Consider the following 17218-nt stretch of genomic DNA (forward strand, 5'->3'; position numbering starts at 1 on the left):
TTCAAGACAGGGTTTCTTTGAGTAGGCCTGGCTGTCCACACCTGCCTCTGCCTACTGAGTGCTGGGATTAAAGGCGTGCGCCACCACTGCCCAGTGCTCTGTGACCTTTTAAAACTCAGACTGACATCTGAACCCTAGTCTTTCTTTTAAAAGTTTTAAGATATCTATTATTTTATGTGTATGGGTATTTTGTCTGCATTACCACACACCTGCTTGGTACCTGAGGAGGCCAGAAGAGGATGTTGGATCCCCTGGGACTGGAGTCACAAAAGGTTGAAAACCTGCCACATGGTTGTTGGGGATCAAACATAGGTCCTCTAGAAGAGCAGCCAGTACTCCTAATCACTAAGTCATCTCTCCAGTCTCTGAAACCTAGTCAGTCTTCCTCCCTCCCTCCCTCCCTCCCTCCCTCCCTCCCTCCCTCCCTCCCTCCCTCCCTTCCTCCCTCCCTCCCACCCTCTCTTTCTTTCTTTTTCTCCCCCCTTCCCCCCACAGGGTTTATCTGTGTATCCCTGGCTATCCTGGAACTCGGAACTCACTTTGTGGATCAGGCTGGCCTTTAACTCAGAGATCCACCTGCCTCTACCTCCCAAGTGCTGGGATTAAAGACATGAACCACCATTGTCCAACAAAACCTATTCAAAAGAAATTTCAAAGTTCTCTGAGATGACATAAAACCAAAACAATCTTCCCCGTGTTCTTTTATGCATATTTCTATGTGTATGAGTGTTTGGCTGCATATATGTATGCCACGTATGTTCCTGGAACTCACAGAGGTCAGAAGATTCCCAAGAGCTGGAGTTAAAGATGATTCTAAGTCTCTAAGTTCCTCTGTAAGAACTGCAAGTGTGGGCTGGAGAGATGGCTCAGCGGTTAAGAGCATTGCCTGCTCTTCCAAAGGTCCTGAGTTCAATTCCCAGCAACCACATGGTGGCTCACAACCATCTGTAATGAGGTCTGGTGCCCTCTTCTGGCCTTCGGCATACACACAGATAAACTATTGTATACATAGTAAATAATAAATATTTAAAAAAAAAAAAAAGAAGCAAGTGTTCTTAACTGCTGAGCCACCTCTCCAGCCCCTAGAATTTGTATTTTATCTTGTTTTTGAGACAGACTTTCATGTATACCTGGCCTCCAGCTCTCTCTCTAGCCTAGGATGCTTGGGTTTCTGACCTTCCTCCTTTTCCTCCTCAGCTGTGGGGTTAGAGGTGTGTGTGGACAATGTGCTGGGGATGGAACACGGAGCCTCATGAATGTAATCACCGCTATCTGAGATACTTCCTTAGCCTGCACGATGACTTTTACTCTCATACCAAATACCAGGGCTCGGGGGAGGATCTTCCTTCATTGTCTGTGCCCAGAAGAGGGGCAGTCCTTTCTCAGTCCCCAGCCTCGGGCAGGAGCTCCATTTCAGCTCTGTGCTGTTCCAAGGGCCTCAGTCTCCACCTCTGTCCCTAGTTAGGTAGTCAGACTTCTGTGCTAAGGATTCTTGCAAACCTTGTGAGCTGCTTGACCACGCATTTCCCCACCCACCCATTATGGCGGCTTTGGTTTCTTTATTTCTGGATCATGAGAATTCTGCTTTTGAGCTTAATTATTTGAAAAGAAAAGAAACCCCTTGGGGTAGACTCGGTGCTGCAGTACTTGCTGAATATGTTTGAAACCTGGAGCTCCAGTCACATCCCTCAAAACCCAAACCACCAGAGAAACACCTTTTGTTAAATCTGCATAATATATGCACTTCCTTGGGCTTCCATCTTGAACAGAATTCCCTTGGCTCAAAACCATGAAAAGCCACCTGCATTTGCTGGAGCACCCATTCTTCCCCGTAGCCCTTCTCAGGCACAGGATTCACCCAGCCTGCTTCATTGTAGCTCTTGCCTGCGAGCTGCATGGGCTGGCCCTAAAAAGTGTTTCTGAGTTGTGCTGTGCTAAGTAAGGTATATGCTCTTTTGATAACTGTGTATGTAGAGGATGTCCGAGGTGACATGTATGAAAGTGTTTAGTGTTGAATGGAACTCCTGCCACACCGAGGTTGAGGAGACAAAGGGATGAAATCTGCAAAGACACAGGCGGAAGATCTCAGTCCACTTAGTTTATCCCGTCACTTCCGAGTACGAGGACTACAAGTTCCAGGAGCGCCCGTCTTCCACCAATCAGGAAGACAGATTTCTCCGATGGGCGGGTCCTGGGGAAGGCGGGTCCGGAGGAAGTTTAACCAATGGGTGAACTCTACAGAACCGAAATCTTCTTTGCACCGAAAGATTGGAATCTTTGGCGCCTTTGTTTTAGTGGATGGTGGGTGATAGACGGGTAAATTGACGAATGAGAGGGTAGGTAGGCGAATTCCCCCAAGCGTGTGGGTGGGACGAGGTGCCGACTGGCAAGGTGTTCGTCCAATGAAAGGTGGAGTCGCTCGTGTGCGGCCGGCGAGGCTGTAGAGGCCGGTGTGTGTGGAAGGTGTTTGAGAGATGGCGGAACCCGGGAGACGGAGCCCGAGGTCCCGCGGTGGCGGCGGAGGCGCTCGAAGAGCCCGGGTCGCCCGTGGCCGGTGTCCTCGCGCCCCGCAGGCTCCGTCTCTGCTCATTTCAGACACAGTGCTTGTGGACTTGGTCAGTGACAGCGACGAGGAGATCCTGGGAGTCGTCACGGACCCTGTGGAAATGCCGGCCGCCCGGTCCCCGGCGCCGGCCGCTCCTGGCCAGGATAGCGACAGTAACAGTGAAGGGGAGAACGAGGGGCCTGCAGGAGCCCCTCGTCCCTTGGTCCGGCGGCGGCGGCGGCGGCTGCTGGATCCGGGCGAAGCGCCGGTGGTTCCTGTGTACTCCGGGAAGGTGCAGCCAGGTCCCCGAGAAGGGCTGTTGAGGGAGTGCTAAGGCTGGCTCTGTGGGTTTGGCTCAGGGCGGTGGGATGTGTGTGGGTGGGGGTGTCATGGATACCTTTAGGTTGGAGACAAGAGGGACTTCGGGGATGTTGAAAGTACGCAAGTACGTGCGTATCTGGGGTTGCAGTCTTCAGCAGAGGGAGACTGAGGGACTCGGTACCACAGGATTCAGAGAGGATTTGGAAGGACAGGGGGACCGGGCTTTGGCGCCCGTTGGGATTTTGAGGTTGGAGCCAGTAGTAAGGAAGCCAAAGAGTTGGGATATTTATGGGGGCGGGGGTGGGTGGGAGGATCTATGGGGATTCAGAAAGGACAGGGATTTTCTAGGAACCCAGGGTCCTTAGGTTTTCGGGTGAGCCAGGTGACTGGTGCTAGCAAAGTGGTCAAGAAGGGGGAACTAAGCCTGCATCCTCGGAGTACCTTAAGAGGGAGGAGGGCACTGCAGTTTCGAATCGTGAGGAAGCTAGACTCTGGATGCCCTTCAGAGGCTGGAGTCCTTAGGGAAAGCTTAAGAGCTGGATGTGGGGCTGGAGAGATGGCTCAGAGGTTAAGAGCACTGGCTACACTTCCAAAGGTCCTAAGTTCAATTCCCAGCAACCACATGGTGCCTCACAACCACCTGTATTGAAATATGGTGCCCTCTTCTGGCCTGCAGGGACATATGCAGACAGATTACTGTATACTTAATAAATAAATAAACTGTATACTTAATAAATAAATAAATTAAAAAAAAAAGAGCTGGATGTGGGGGAAGAAGCATTCCCAGCTTGAGTAGAGTAGACCGGATGTGAGACCTGTCTTCTCCCTTTTGTCTTTGTAGGTACAAAGCAGCCTCAACCTCATCCCAGATAATTCATCCCTCTTGAAATTTTGTCTCTCAGAGCCTGAGGATGGTAAGGGAGGGCTTGTAGGTAGTGTCCAGCGCTGGCTTCTCTGGAACTTCCCAGAGTTTACATATCCGCAGTCAATGTTGTCTTTTCTCTCCATTTCTCTCTGCCTCAGTGGAACTTAGGGTCTGGAGAATGGTGACCAGGTGCTGTCCCATTGAGTCACACCCCTGATTCTAACTGGGACTGGGAGAAGGGACTCTTGTATCTGACCTAGGGAAAGGTTCTAGTTCAGAAAGGAACTCATTTATTAGTTAGAAGGTGCAGGACATTACTTAGCAGCAATGTCCATTACCTTCCCCACCTAAAGGTCCCGACAGGCATAAGAATATGTTAGTGTAAGGTTTTGAGGTGCCTCCTCCAGTCATTCCAATTGTGCTGTCATAATAGAGGTGGATGGGAGGTGCCGAGACTCTTTGTTACACCAGAACTCCTATGGGGTTTCATTCCTTGGGGACACTATGAAGCCAGAAGAGTATTCTTTGATTTTTTTTGGGGGGGGCGGGGGGGGGACGACAGGGTTTCCCTGTGTAACAGTCCTAGCTGTCCTGGAACTAGCTCTTGTAGACCAGGCTGGCCTCGAACTCACAGAGATTGCCTCTGCCTTCCAGGTGCTGGGGCCACTAGTCTATTCTTAGAATTTTATCAGGACTGCCCAGTCTTTATTTCCCTGTTGACAGGAATTTTGCAAACCCTTTGTGAAGGCCAGGACTAAGGTCAAGGCTACTAGTGGAGTGGTCAGTCTTGAATCCAGACTTCTGCTAGGTGAGGGAGTGTGGTAGGCCGATTAAGAGCAGCCTTAGGAGTCACGTGAGCCGGGCGGTGGTGGCGCACGCCTTTAATCCCAGCACTTCTAGGCAGAGGCAGGTGGGTCTCTGTGAGTTCGAGACCAGCCTGGTCTACAATAGCTAGTTCCAGGACAGGCTCCAAAACCACAGAGAAACCCTGTCTCGAAAAACCAAAAAAAAAAAAAAGGAGTCACGTGGTCTGTGTTTAAATCTTTCATAGCTGTGTGACCTTGGGCAAGTTTTCCTCATCAGGAAAATGGGGGTAATAGTGGACCTATCTCAAAGGGTTTTTGTTGAGAATTAAAGGAATTATATATATATATATTTTTTTTATTGGCCATGTATGTGGTTTAGGGTAGCACCTGGAATGTCCTTAGTGTCTAAACTCAGTGCTGGGGATTTCTGAAAGGTTTTTAAGAGTGCACACTTGGGCCAGGCGGTGGTAGCACACGCCTTTAATTCCAGCACTTGGGAGGCAGAGGCAGGAGGATCTCTGTGAGTTCGAGGCCAGCCTGGTCTACAAGAGCTGGTTCCAGGATGGGCTTCAAAGCAACACAGAGAAACCCTGCCTCAAAAAACCAAAATAAATAAATAAATAGAATAAAAAGCCAGATGGGGTGGTGTGCATCTGTAATGCTGCCACTCTTACTGTGAAACAGGAAGAGATGCTGCTGGAAGCCCACGCACCCAGTGACAAAAATAATGGGAGATTTGTTATTTTTGGTAGAGTAGAAGAGAACGTACTTTATGGCATGAAACCCCTGTCCCAAATAAGTGAATTTTAAAACAATAACAACAACAAAACAAACAAACCAGGACTCCAGTGCTACAGTAGCTGCCATATTTAGTTAGGGTCAGTGCTTCTCAACTTCAGCATCTCTGACAATTTAGACTGGAGCACTCTTTGTTGTAGGGATGCTGGATAGAGTAGTTTTTGAACCATCCTGACCTCTGGTCATTAGATGTCAGTAGCATGCTCTAACCCATTTCCTGTCTGTGTTGTGACAGTCAAAATCCACTTCAGACATGTGACATGCCATCTGGGAGGCAAATTTGTCTCTGTTGAGAACTATCATGTAGGGTTTAGTATCATAGTTTCATTTGCTCAGTATTTGTGGTGGTGAGAATTGAATGAAGAGCACACTCATTAACCAACAGAAGGGAATTTAAATTCAAGTGGGGGAAGTAATAAAAAGTATTAAATAGGACTGGGAAGATGGCTCGGTTTGTAGAAGCGCTTGCTAAACAGTCCTGAAAACCTGAGCTCAATCCCCAGAATCCACAGTGATGGGAGAGAGCCAGCTCTGGAGAGTTGACTTCCATCTGCTGCCTTCACCTCACGCAGACACATAAACAGCAGCAGCATAGCACATAAGTTAAACACACCCCACAAGTATTTGTCTGATGTTGAAAAGTACTGCATAGGGACTAGAGCGACGCCTCATAGTGCTCACTGTGCAAGCCTAAGGACTGCATTTGAGCCCCAAACCCAGGGAGAGAAGTGCTGGGCAGGATAGCGTACACTGATAATCCCAGCACTGGGGAGAAGTTGGGACACAGTGGATCCCTGGGGGCTTGCTGGCCAGCCAGCCTGGTCTAGTCAGCTAGTTCCAGGCCAACGCAAGACCATGTCTCAAAAAACAAGGCGGATGGTACCTAAGGCATGACATTTGAGGTTGACCTCTTTTTTGTTGTTGTTGGTTTTTTATTTTATTTTTCCTCCTGAGACAGTGTTTCACAGTAGTTTTGGAGCCTGTTCTGGAACTCTCTTTGGACCAGACTGCCTCTGCCTCCCAAGTGCTGGGAATAAAGATGTGTGCCACCCCACACGGCTTGAGGTTGACTTCTGATCTACACATGTACACATACACACTCAAACATGCATTTATACATGCAGGATGTTTGGATGCTCATGTGCTCTGTAATGAGCTGTCCCCCCACCTCTTGCCCACCCATTTTTAGAACAAAACTCAAAAGAACAAAAACTCCCAGAGTCTCTGACCTGCGCTGGCCTCCAACTCCTGACCTCTGGCTCAGCCTCTCTTGTGTCAAGATTTGCATGTGCCCCCACACCTGGCCTTCCAGCCCCTCCTGAAGTCGTAGCCTTGTTTCTTCCTGACCTCCCTGCCATCTGTCAGCTAACCATTTTCTCTGTCTCCTCTGCCCCTAGAGGCAGATGTGACAGAATCTGGCAATCCTCCCCCTGATGCCCTACTTCCGGGTTCTCCTTGGAAGAAGAAGCTGAGGAGTAACCATGAGAAAGAAGAGACAATGGAGGCGCTTCCGTGAGTGAGGCACTGGGGCTATGAGGCTCTGGGAGGAGCAAGGAGGGCTTTGGAAAGAAGCCTTGGAAGGCAGGACTTTTGGGTGGCTCGTCCTGAAGGGCGACCCAGGACCTCCTAGACCATGCTGAGGAGTGGAGGTGGACATGTGGGGTGTGGCTCCATCCACCCGCTGTCCTGTCCACTCTGTACTGAAGCTAGTCAGTCACCTACTTGAGAGTCGTTGAGTAGCTGGGTAGGAAGTGCCTGGTGTCGTCTGTTAGAGAGCCGACATTCCTGGAAAGTGACTTAATCCTAAGATGAAGTGTTTCCATCGCTTATTTCAGTGTTTCTTACCACAGATGTCTTCTAGCAAAGAAGTGTTTTCTCTCGATTCTCCGCTCTCTCAGGTTCCTTGAGGTCCCCAGTCTACAAGGAAGTATGTGTTGGAATCTGTCCTTTGCCACCATCCTACCTGTTTTCTTCTTTCTGTAGGGACCAAGATGTCTCTCCTTTGCCCTGGCCTTCACCAAGGAACAAAAGCAGAAAGCATTCGGAGGCACTCAAGAAGTTGAGGTGCTGGGGCTGGGGAGCTCTGACTGTGGCAGGGAAGGGCTGATGGAGAGGCTTTTTGACCTCAACTGTCCCAATGTTCTGTCTGTACCCAGGGAAGTGAATAAGCGCCTCCAAGATCTGCGGTCCTGCCTAAGCCCCAACCAGCACCAGAGTCCGGCCCGTCAGAGCCTAGATGATGAGGTGGTCCTAGTGGAGGAACCTGCCTTGCCACAGAGCCCGCGACCCTTCACCCTCAAGATCCGGTGCCGAGCTGACCTAGTCAGATTGCCTGTCATGACGGTGAGTGCTTGGGGCAGCGAGGACAGGACCAGTGTCTGCCTTTGGAGAGAAGGGTATTGAAGTGGTAGAGGGGTCCATCTTCCTTTCTTCCCATCCTGTTCTCTGGATCCCCCATTACGCTTTCATCTCTGTGCTTTGGCTCTTGTTGTTCCCTTTGTCTACATTTTTCCTCATTCTTGTCTCTTTTTGACAAACTTTCTCATTTTTCTTTTTTTTTTTTTTTTTTTGGTTTTTCGAGACAGGGTTTCTCTGTGGCTTTGGAGCCTGTCCTGGAACTAGCTCTGTAGACCAGGCTGGTCTCGAACTCACAGAGATCCGCCTGCCTCTGCCTCCGCGAGTGCTGGGATTAAAGGTGTGCGCCACCATCGCCTGGCCAAACTTTATCATTTTTCAAAGCTACCTAGGCATCCCGTCTCTAGGTCAGGTGTGATGGTTGGTACATATCTGTAATCTCAGCACTTGAGAGGTGGGAACATGGGACTCTAGAATTTGAAACCAGCATGGACTACATAGCTATACCCTGTTTGAAAAAATGAACACACAGAAATACATGGTATCTTTATGGGTTTTAGGATTTATTTTTTAATTATGTGTAGGTGTTGCTGGGTGGTGGTGGAACACACTTTTAATCCCAGCCAGAGGCAGGCGGATCTCTGTGAGTTCAAGGTTAGCCTGGTCTACATAGCTAGTTCCGGGACAGCCAGGGCTACACAGAGAACCCTTGTCTTAAAAAACAAAACAAGCAAACAAAAATTATGTCTAGGTGTGTGTCTGCGTTTGGTATGCGCACGAATGCAAGTACCTGCAGAAGAAGTCATTGAATTCCAGGACTTAGAGCTTCTGACAGTTGTGAACTGCCTCTCCAGCATCTGAAGCTAGCTATTCATTTATTTATTTGTCTATTTACTTCTTTATTTTGTTGTTTTTTGTTTTTGTTTTTTTTTCCAAGGCAGGGTTCTCTGTAGTTTGGTGCCTGTCTTAGAACTTGTTCTGTAGACCAGACTGACCTCCTCCAGCTCACAGATCTGCCTGCCTCTCTGTCTTTCAAGTGCTGGAGGATTATAGACCTGCACCACCACTGCCCAGCTTCCTGAAGCTTTTTAAAAAGAGTCCTCCTCTAGGCTGCCTTTCTCCTCCAGGGCGCCATGCTTCCCTTGTATGTTCGTTCTGCCTTGGACACAGCAGGTAGCACACAGTAATCCTGAGCTTACTCAGCTTCCTGGCAAAGGCCGACATTTGTGCTGGATGATAAGTTCAAGAGTGCTAGTGGAAGTGATCTCTCATGAGCACAGACCATGTGTGGCCAAGCAGCTAAACCCAGGCTTGCAGGCTGGTTGCAGATGGCCTTACCGGCACTGCTTTTTTTGCTCCATAGGGTACTTCCAACATAGATGCGTGGTTGGAGCTGTGCTTCAGTGACAGGAATTGACATAGTGTTTGTGAGGCCCTGAGTTTCATCTCTAGCATTGAGAAAGAAGAATGAGTTTGTACCAAACTTTGAAATGAGCGGTTTCCCTAAGGGCTCAAATTTCTGAGTTTAAGGAAAAAAAATGGTAGTAGTGCCCAGAATGTATTTGAGGTTCTGCCCTTCACCCCCTTTTTTACCTCCTAATCCACTTGCTTGCTTCTCTTTCTCTTTTTCTCTCTCTCTCTGTTAAGGATATGATCTTCTGGGTATGTGCCTGTGTACATGCATATGTTTGTGGAAGCCAGAGGATGATGTCTAGTGACTTCCTCAATTGCCGTCCACTTGGTTTTTTTGTTTTTTGATTTTTCAAGACAGGGTTTCTCTGTAGCTTTGGAACCTATCTTAGAACTAACTCTTGTACTGGCCTTGAACTCACAGAGACCTGCTTCCTGAGTGCTGGGATTGAAGGCGCGGGCCACCTCTGCCCAGCCTACCTCATTTTTTGAGATGACCTCTTCCTAGACCTGGAGCTCATTGATGCAGTGAAGCTGGCTAGCCATGAGCTCGAGGGATCCTCTTATCTCCACCTTCTCAGTACCAGGATGCAGGTTCTACCTGTCACTCCCAGCATTTTATGTAGTGCTGAAGAACCAAAGTCAGGTCCTCTTGCTTGTATGCCAGACACTTTGCTGACTGAACCATCTCCTTAGCCCCAGCCTTTTAATTTCTCTGTGCTATTTGCCTAGACCACTGAGTTGACACTATTTAATTTCGTATTTTCCTGATAAATATGGTAACTCTCAGAGTTAAAGAGTTCAGCAAGTGGCCCAGGCCAGAACCTTATGTTTGGGGTGGTGGCTCAGGGCTGGGGTGTGGAATGCCAAGGCTGGAAGATTCCTTTGTTTGTCTTTGTCCTAGTCGGAGCCCCTTCAGAATGTGGTGGATTACATGGCAAATCATCTTGGGGTGTCTCCGAGCAGAATTCTTTTACTTTTTGGAGAGACAGAATTGTCCCCTACTGCCACCCCTAGGGCCCTAAAACTGGGAGTGGCTGACATCATTGGTGAGTAGAAGGCAAGGAAGAGGGGTCTTGAGGAAGTCTTTGCTGTGGGCGGGGTTAAGGGGGATGGAAAGGCTCTAGAGGTAGACTCTGTTCCCAGGCCTCCACTTGAACCTGACATTTCAATCCCGCTCTCCATAGATTGTGTGGTGCTGGCCAGTTCTTCAGAGGCCACAGAGACATCCCAGCAGCTCCAGCTCCGGGTGCAGGGGAAGGAAAAACACCAGATGATGGAGATCTCCCTGTCTCCTGTAAGTAGGAAAAGTGCTGCCTGTGCCCCTCCCCTTTGCTTTGCCTGCTTCTTGTCATTTGGTCAGTCGGCAGGACATGGACTTCTCCTAATTCTGACTTGCTGCAAATCCCCTCTGTTTCTGTGTGCCTACCCAGCCTAGGTCATGGAGAGAAAGAATATTGTTCAGGGTCTGTGTTGCTGTGATACACCACCATGACCAAGGCAATTTAGGAAAGGAAGGGATTTTGGGGGTCTGTGGTTCCAGAGGTTAGAGTTTATGAGGGCTGGGACAGCCACTGTGAGCCTCCATGGCTAATCACGGTCAAGTGATTTTGTGAGCTCTCAAAGGCCTCTTCCAATGACTTGCTTCCTCCAACAAAGCCATACCTCTTAAGCTTCCCCCAAAATGTTACCAACTGTGGATCAAGATTTCAAATGCTGCCGGGCGGTGGTGGCGCACGCCTTTAATCCCAGCACTCGGGAGGCAGAGGCAGGCGGATCTCTGCGAGTTCGAGACCAGCCTGGTCTACAGAGCTAGTTCCAGGACAGGCTCCAAAACCACAGAGAAACCCTGTCTCGAAAAACCAAAAAAAAAAAAAAAAAAAAAAAAAGATTTCAAATGCTAGCACCTATGGGGGCCATTCTTATTCAAGCCATAGCTTCCATCCCATTTCTGCTAGCAACCATTTGTTCCTGTCTAGGGTTTCTATTGCTACGAAGAGACCATGACCACGCGAAGTCATTGAGGCTGGCTTACAGGTTCAGAGGTTGAGTCCATTATTATTATGGTGGGAAGCATGGCAGCATGCAGACAGACACAGTGCTGGAGAGGGAGCTGAGAGTTCTATGTCCAGATCTGCAGGCAGGAAGAGCGACTTGACACTGGGCTGGATAGAACTTCTGAGAATCTCAAAGTCCACTCTTAGTGACACACTTCCTTCTACAAGGCCACACCAACTCCAGCAAGACTACTCAGCCCAATTCTTTCAAATAGTGCCACTACCTATGAGCCTGTGGGGGCCATTTTCATCCAAACCACTGCAGTTCTTCCCATTAACTGGAAAAGGACCCTTGTTAATAACGACGATATACAGTAATAATGGATTCAATCCACACCTTGTGCATGCTAAGCTGTTATTTTGTCATTGAGCTGTAACCACATCTCAAAGCCGTACGTCTTTTTAGGTTTTTTTTTAGATTTATTTATTTATACAGTATCCTGCCTGTAGACCAGAAGAGGGCACCAGACCCCATTACAGATGGCTGTGAGCCACCATGTGGTTGCTGGGAGTTGAACTCAGGTCCTCTGGAAGAGCAGTCAGTTCTCTTAATCACTGAGCCATCTCTCCAGCCCCGTCTTTTTAGTTTTAGTTTTTTTTTTTTTCTTTGTGTCTGTGTATTTGGGTGGGTGCTTGTGTCACAGTGCATGTGTGAAGGTTCAAGGAGAGCCTGTGGGAAGTGGTTCTACTGTGTGGCGTTCTGGGAATTGAATTAGGTCGTACAGCTTGACAGTAAGCACCTTTACCTGTGAACCATCTCTCTGGCTCACTTTAAAACAGCAGTTCTCGGGACTGGAGAGATGCCTCAGAGGTTAAGAGCCCTGGCTCCTCTTTCAGAGGATCTGGGTTCAATTCCCAGCACCCACATGGCAGCTCACAGCTGTCTGTAACTCCAGTCCCAGGGAATCTGACACCTTCACACCAACGCACATGAAATAAAGTTAAATAAATTATTTTTAAAAAAACAAACAAACAGTAGTTCTCAACCTGTGGGTCACAACCCCTCTGGGGGTCAAACAGCCCTTTCACAGAGACTGCCTCAGACATAGTTTTTTACATTATTATTCATAACAATAGCAAAATTAAAGTTATGAAGTAGTAATGAAAATTTTATGGTTGGAGGTCACCACAAAATGAGGAACTGTATTAAAGGGTCACAGCATTAGGAAGGTTGAGGACCACTGCTTTAAGACTTACTGTATTTTTTCTTGTTTCATTTTTATATATTCATAAATTATAACTTTTATTATAGTATATAGTATATTGTTAAGATTCTTCTAATTCTCCAGGTGTGGTGGCACTCCTTTAATTCCAGTAGATCTCTGAGTTTGAGGCTAACCCAGTACAGGCCACCCAAGAGTAGAGTGAGAACCTCAAAAAAAAAAATCCAAAAACAACAACAAAAAACTAATTTTACTTTTGTTAATTTCCAATTTCCTACTGTATAATGTGTGTGTGTGTGTGCGCGCACGCGCGCCATGGAGTATGTGGAGGTCAGAGGATAACTGGAGGCAATCAGTTTCCTAGCATGGGAGTTCTAGGGATTGGCAGCCCAATGCCTTTATCCTCTGAGCTATATCACCGCCCCATAACTCCTAAAGTATCATAGGTGTGTTACTGTGCATGGTGCATATGGGGTTTGGTGCTATTGTTGACTTGAGGTGCCAGATAAATGTCTTGGAATATATCTCCCTATGGAATGAACAAGGGATGCCCACCACAGCTGGCGGGCTTGGAGCAGCAGAAGTCGATTCTTACAGTTCTGTAGGCTGAGGCTCCATGTTGAGTCTTCTTTCTCCTTGTAGCTTCTGGTGGCCGCCGGAGTTCCTTGGTGTACTCCTGGTGTCTCTGTTTCCTCCTGTGAAGAACCTAGGTCGTGCTGGATTAGCTATCCGAACAAGGTGTCAGCTCATCTAACTTGATTATATATGCAGAGGCCTAAGTCCAAGAAGGCCACATTCCCATGTGCCAGGTCAGGATAACAGGGTGTCTTTGGGGCACACAGGCTGACCCACAACACTTTTCTTTTTTCTTTTTTTTTTTTTTAAATATTTATTTATTTATTATGTATACAATATTCTGTCTGTATGCCTGAAGGCCAGAAGAGGGCGCCAGACCTCTTTACAGATGGTTGTGAGCCACCATGTGGTTGCTGGGAATTGAACTCAGGACCTTTGGAAGAGCAGGCAATGCTCTTAACCACTGAGCCATCTCTCCAGCCCCCCACAACACTTTTCTAAGTCACACACAGTCCTCTAGAATTTACGTTCACTTCATTCACAGTTCTATTTCAGAGGGGATCGGCTGAGCTTAGGGAACCTGTGTATCCCATAGTCTGTACCCTGGAGTCTTTTTGTCCTCTGTGGTCCCACTCTGCAGCTCCTGAGGAGCCTGCCTTCCCCTCCAGGGTTCTTATTTTATTGATGTGCTCTGCCCTCGTCTTCCTTGTCCCATGTTCTTTTTTTTTTTTTTTTTTTTTTAAATATTTATTTATTTATTATGTATACAATATTCTGTCTGCAGGCCAGAAGAGGGCACCAGACCTCATTACAGATGGTTGTGACCCACCATGTGGTTGCTGGGATTTGAACTCAGGACCTTTGGAAGAGCAGGCAATGCTCTTAACCGCTGAGCCATCTCTCCAGCCCCCCATGTTCTTTTTTGTTTGTTCTGTTTAATTTATTTTCAGATAGGGTCTCATTATGTAACCTAGGGTGACCTGAGACTTAATTACGTAGCCAAGGCTGGCCTGAAGCTCACTGTGTAGCCCAGGTTGGCCTGAAGCTTCTACTCTGTAAGTCCTGTCTTTTCAGGCATGTGCTGCATGCTTGGCTAAAAGTTAACCTTTTTTTTTCTTTTTCTTTCTTTCTTTTTTTTTTGTGTGTGCTAAAGAATGAACTTAGCACATTGAACTTGTGTGTGCTTGACCACTGTACTGCACTCCTGACCTGTGTCCCAGCTTCTCTGCCTGCCCCTGTAGGAGCTCCCCCACTTAGCTTTCATAGTCTTAAATTTGTTGTTTGTGTCTCTGTGCAGGATTCTCCTCTTAAGGTCCTCATGTCACACTACGAGGAGACCATGGGACTCTCCGGACACAAGCTCTCCTTCTTCTTTGATGGAACAAAGCTTTCGGGCAAGGAGCTGCCAGCTGATCTGGGCATGGAATCTGGGGATCTCATTGAAGTTTGGGGCTGAAGCTTCCTCCTCCTGTTTGGATGTAGAGCCAAGACTTGGGGACAACAGCTCCCACTTTTATTATTACTTTTTGCCCCACAAGGGCTAACAGAAATTGAATTAGAACTCATTTATTTATTTATTTCCAGCACTGGGGATTGAACCCTGGACTGTGCACATGCTAAGGATGTTTCTGTGAAGTTGAGGTAAAACCAGGGCATGACCTTTGACCTGTCTCTTGTTACCATAGTCTCAAGCAGTTGGCTGATTGTTATTTGTGTGACTGTGTCTGCCCCAGCTGCCTGTGCTGTGTGTATGTTTGTGCTATATCTGGCAGTCCCTGGGGTACAAAAAAGGGGTCTTGGCTTTCCTACCATTTCACGTTCATTAGTGCACTTCATCAAACGTCTGTGCTGTGAAACTTGGCAAATATTGGGTTTGTTGAGCTGAATGGGCATTGCATTTGGGTGCCCAGCTTGGGATTTAGGCCACATTGGGGACCAACAGTGATTTTAGTTTTTATTTGGGAGCTGAGAATACATGTACATCCCCTGGTGGGGATCCTTGGTTGCAGGAAAATAAGCAGGTGATGGGCAGCATAGATGCTGAAGCTGAGAACTAGGCAGATGAGTGTAATTTTTAAAGGTTAACAATAGTGGTGTCTTCAGCCCTGGGCATCCAGTCTTCCAGGATTAGCCAATGTCTGCTACACACTTCCTGGCCTGTACATCTAGCCACATCTGAGCACATGCTGCTGTTGAGTGCGAGGTCTTCTCTAGTTTTCGATCCTCCCACCCACTTAGTATATTTATGTCTTTGAATGTGAATGTCTTTATAAGATAAATTTCTAAATGAGTGCGATTTTAGTATATATACACGGTATTGTGCAATAGACATTCTGTCTTCACTCGGTATGAGTGACAGTTTAGCCTTGTTAGCGCTTTCTAGATCTGTTGTTGCTCTGATCTGCTGTGGGTGCCCCTTAGGGGCGTTAGATGATTTTACTCACACATTGCCTTAAGTGGGAGGATGCCTGAGTCTCCAGCCTTGGTACCATATTCCAGGCTACAGCAAACATCTTATGTGTTTACTTCTGGGCCAGGATGGGACTGTGGGTTCATTTTTCTGGTTTTTCTAACGTTTTCTTCAGAATGCGGACTGGCCTTTCTTGGAGCTTCTCTTTCCTTATCTTTAACCAGTATTTGGTGTTGCCGTACTTTCTGATTTTGCCAGTTCATTGTGTATAAAGCACCGCATACTTTAACATCCTTTATCTGATCACCATTTCTTATCCACGTCCACCTTCTGGTTATCTTTGTTAACTGCTTGTTTTCTTGTGAGGCTTGCTTTTGTGTGTGTTTCTTGTGAGTTGCTTGTGTTCTGGGCAATTGCAAATAGCCTTCAGAATAGCACCTTGTGTATTCAGGGGATTTTCACCAAGCAGACATTCTTAATTTTAATGTAGACAGTTGGCTTTGGTCGAAGGTCTGTTGCCTTTTTTTCTTCTTCTTCTTCGAGAAAATGAGGAAGAACTTCCATAGTGGGAGGCTCTAGCGGGAGTCTCAGGATTGATACTTTTGGATTTCTAAACTAGTTAAGAAACTTCCGTTTTCTTCTGTTAGCTTGCTAGTTTTTTGTTCTTTTATCTCTCTCATATTGAGATCACTAAATGAGAATGGAGTTCTAGCTGGTCTACCATGGTATGGTGTGGGTGCTGCTGTTCTGAGCTCTCAGCTCTGGTTCTCCCTGGTTGCAGCTAGGCTGTACTGGATCGTGACTATTGTACATCACTTCTGAACCATCTGAAATGCACCTTGTTTGGGAGAGCAAGTTTATTTTGTATTTTATTATAATGAGCCAGTTTTCTAAGCTTTGTCTACTAAAAAAAATTAATCTACTAATATATAGTCCGACTTTCACAAAAATATGTCAACTTCTTAAATTTTTTTGTAAGAATGTTATTCCTTTGAATTTTTAACATTAAAATACTCTATGAAATGGCATAGCTTCCAGGTTTCTCAGCTCTCGTGTGAGGATTAATGAATCTGGACACATTGCTGTTATGTATTCAGTCTCAGCTAATAAAGGGAGATGCCTGTAACTTAGCAACACCTGATGCTTTCTCTTTGTGGTTCTTATGTCATCGATACCATTTGAAGTTCTTGTGACAGAGGCCATCAGTTATTCCCAAATGCCATCCTTCTTTGTCCTTGGTTAACAAAATCCATGGCTTTTTAACAGTGCAGAGATGCTCAGAATGAAGACACTGTGCTATAGCTCTCAGGGAAAAGGAATCCTGGCAGTCGGGAGCCAAGAAATACCACATCACACAAGTGACCCAGTAAACTTCACACAGGACATTTATTGGGAGGGAAAAACACAGGAGGATGGTTCCTCTGCTTGGGTGAGAAGCAGCAAGAGAGCTGAGCAGAAGACAGGGTTTATGCCAGGTGGTGGTATGGCGCACGCCTTTAATCCCAGCACTCGGGAGGTAGAGACAGGCGGATCTCTGTGAGTTCGAGGCCAGCCTGGTCTACAAGAGCTAGTTCCTGGACAGGAACCAAAGCTACAGAGAAACCCTGTCTTGAAAAACTTTAAAAAAAAAAAAAAGACAGGGTTTATACAGGATTTCTTGCGGGTGTGTGGGGAGCTTTCCAAGGTAGGGTTTGGTGGGATTTCAAGTCCAGAGTTTGGGGGTGAGCTCAGGGGTGGGTGGGATTTCAAGTCCAGAGCTTGGGCGTCAGCTCGGGTGGGTGGGATTTCAAGTTCTGAACTTGGGCTTTTCTTACTGTGTATGGTAGGGACTAACTCCTTTAGGGCAGTTGGGGGTTCTCAGAGGAAGGCCTGGCTACTTATATGCCTCCAGGGCCTTATATCCCCCCCTTTT

The 17218-nt window shown here is 47.1% G+C and overlaps 1 protein-coding gene across 1 annotated transcript; it reads left to right on the forward strand.

Moving 5' to 3' along the window:
• Positions 1 to 2444: 2444 nt before the first annotated feature.
• Positions 2445 to 16442, forward strand: Nfatc2ip (nuclear factor of activated T cells 2 interacting protein). Its single transcript, XM_057779265.1, has 8 exons — positions 2445 to 2837; positions 3708 to 3780; positions 6733 to 6847; positions 7319 to 7399; positions 7492 to 7678; positions 10005 to 10149; positions 10288 to 10397; positions 14194 to 16442. The coding sequence occupies exons 1-8, from the start codon at positions 2475 to 2477 to the stop codon at positions 14350 to 14352; spliced, it is 1233 nt and encodes a 410-aa protein (XP_057635248.1). The 5' UTR covers positions 2445 to 2474; the 3' UTR covers positions 14353 to 16442.
• The last annotated feature ends 776 nt before the right edge of the window (positions 16443 to 17218 follow it).

This window comes from Chionomys nivalis, chromosome 8 (genome assembly GCF_950005125.1).
Source record: "Chionomys nivalis chromosome 8, mChiNiv1.1, whole genome shotgun sequence".
In the NCBI taxonomy this organism is placed as follows: Eukaryota; Metazoa; Chordata; class Mammalia; order Rodentia; family Cricetidae; genus Chionomys; species Chionomys nivalis.

Bases quoted from the DNA above. Each gene is read 5' to 3' on its own strand.
- Nfatc2ip (XM_057779265.1), top strand. From the start codon at position 2,475: ATGGCGGAACCCGGGAGACGGAGCCCGAGGTCCCGCGGTGGCGGCGGA. The intron at 2,838-3,707 runs GTGCAGCCAGGT...TTGTCTTTGTAG, and splicing joins TTCCTGTGTACTCCGGGAAG to GTACAAAGCAGCCTCAACCT. The intron at 10,150-10,287 runs GTGAGTAGAAGG...CGCTCTCCATAG, and splicing joins GGGAGTGGCTGACATCATTG to ATTGTGTGGTGCTGGCCAGT.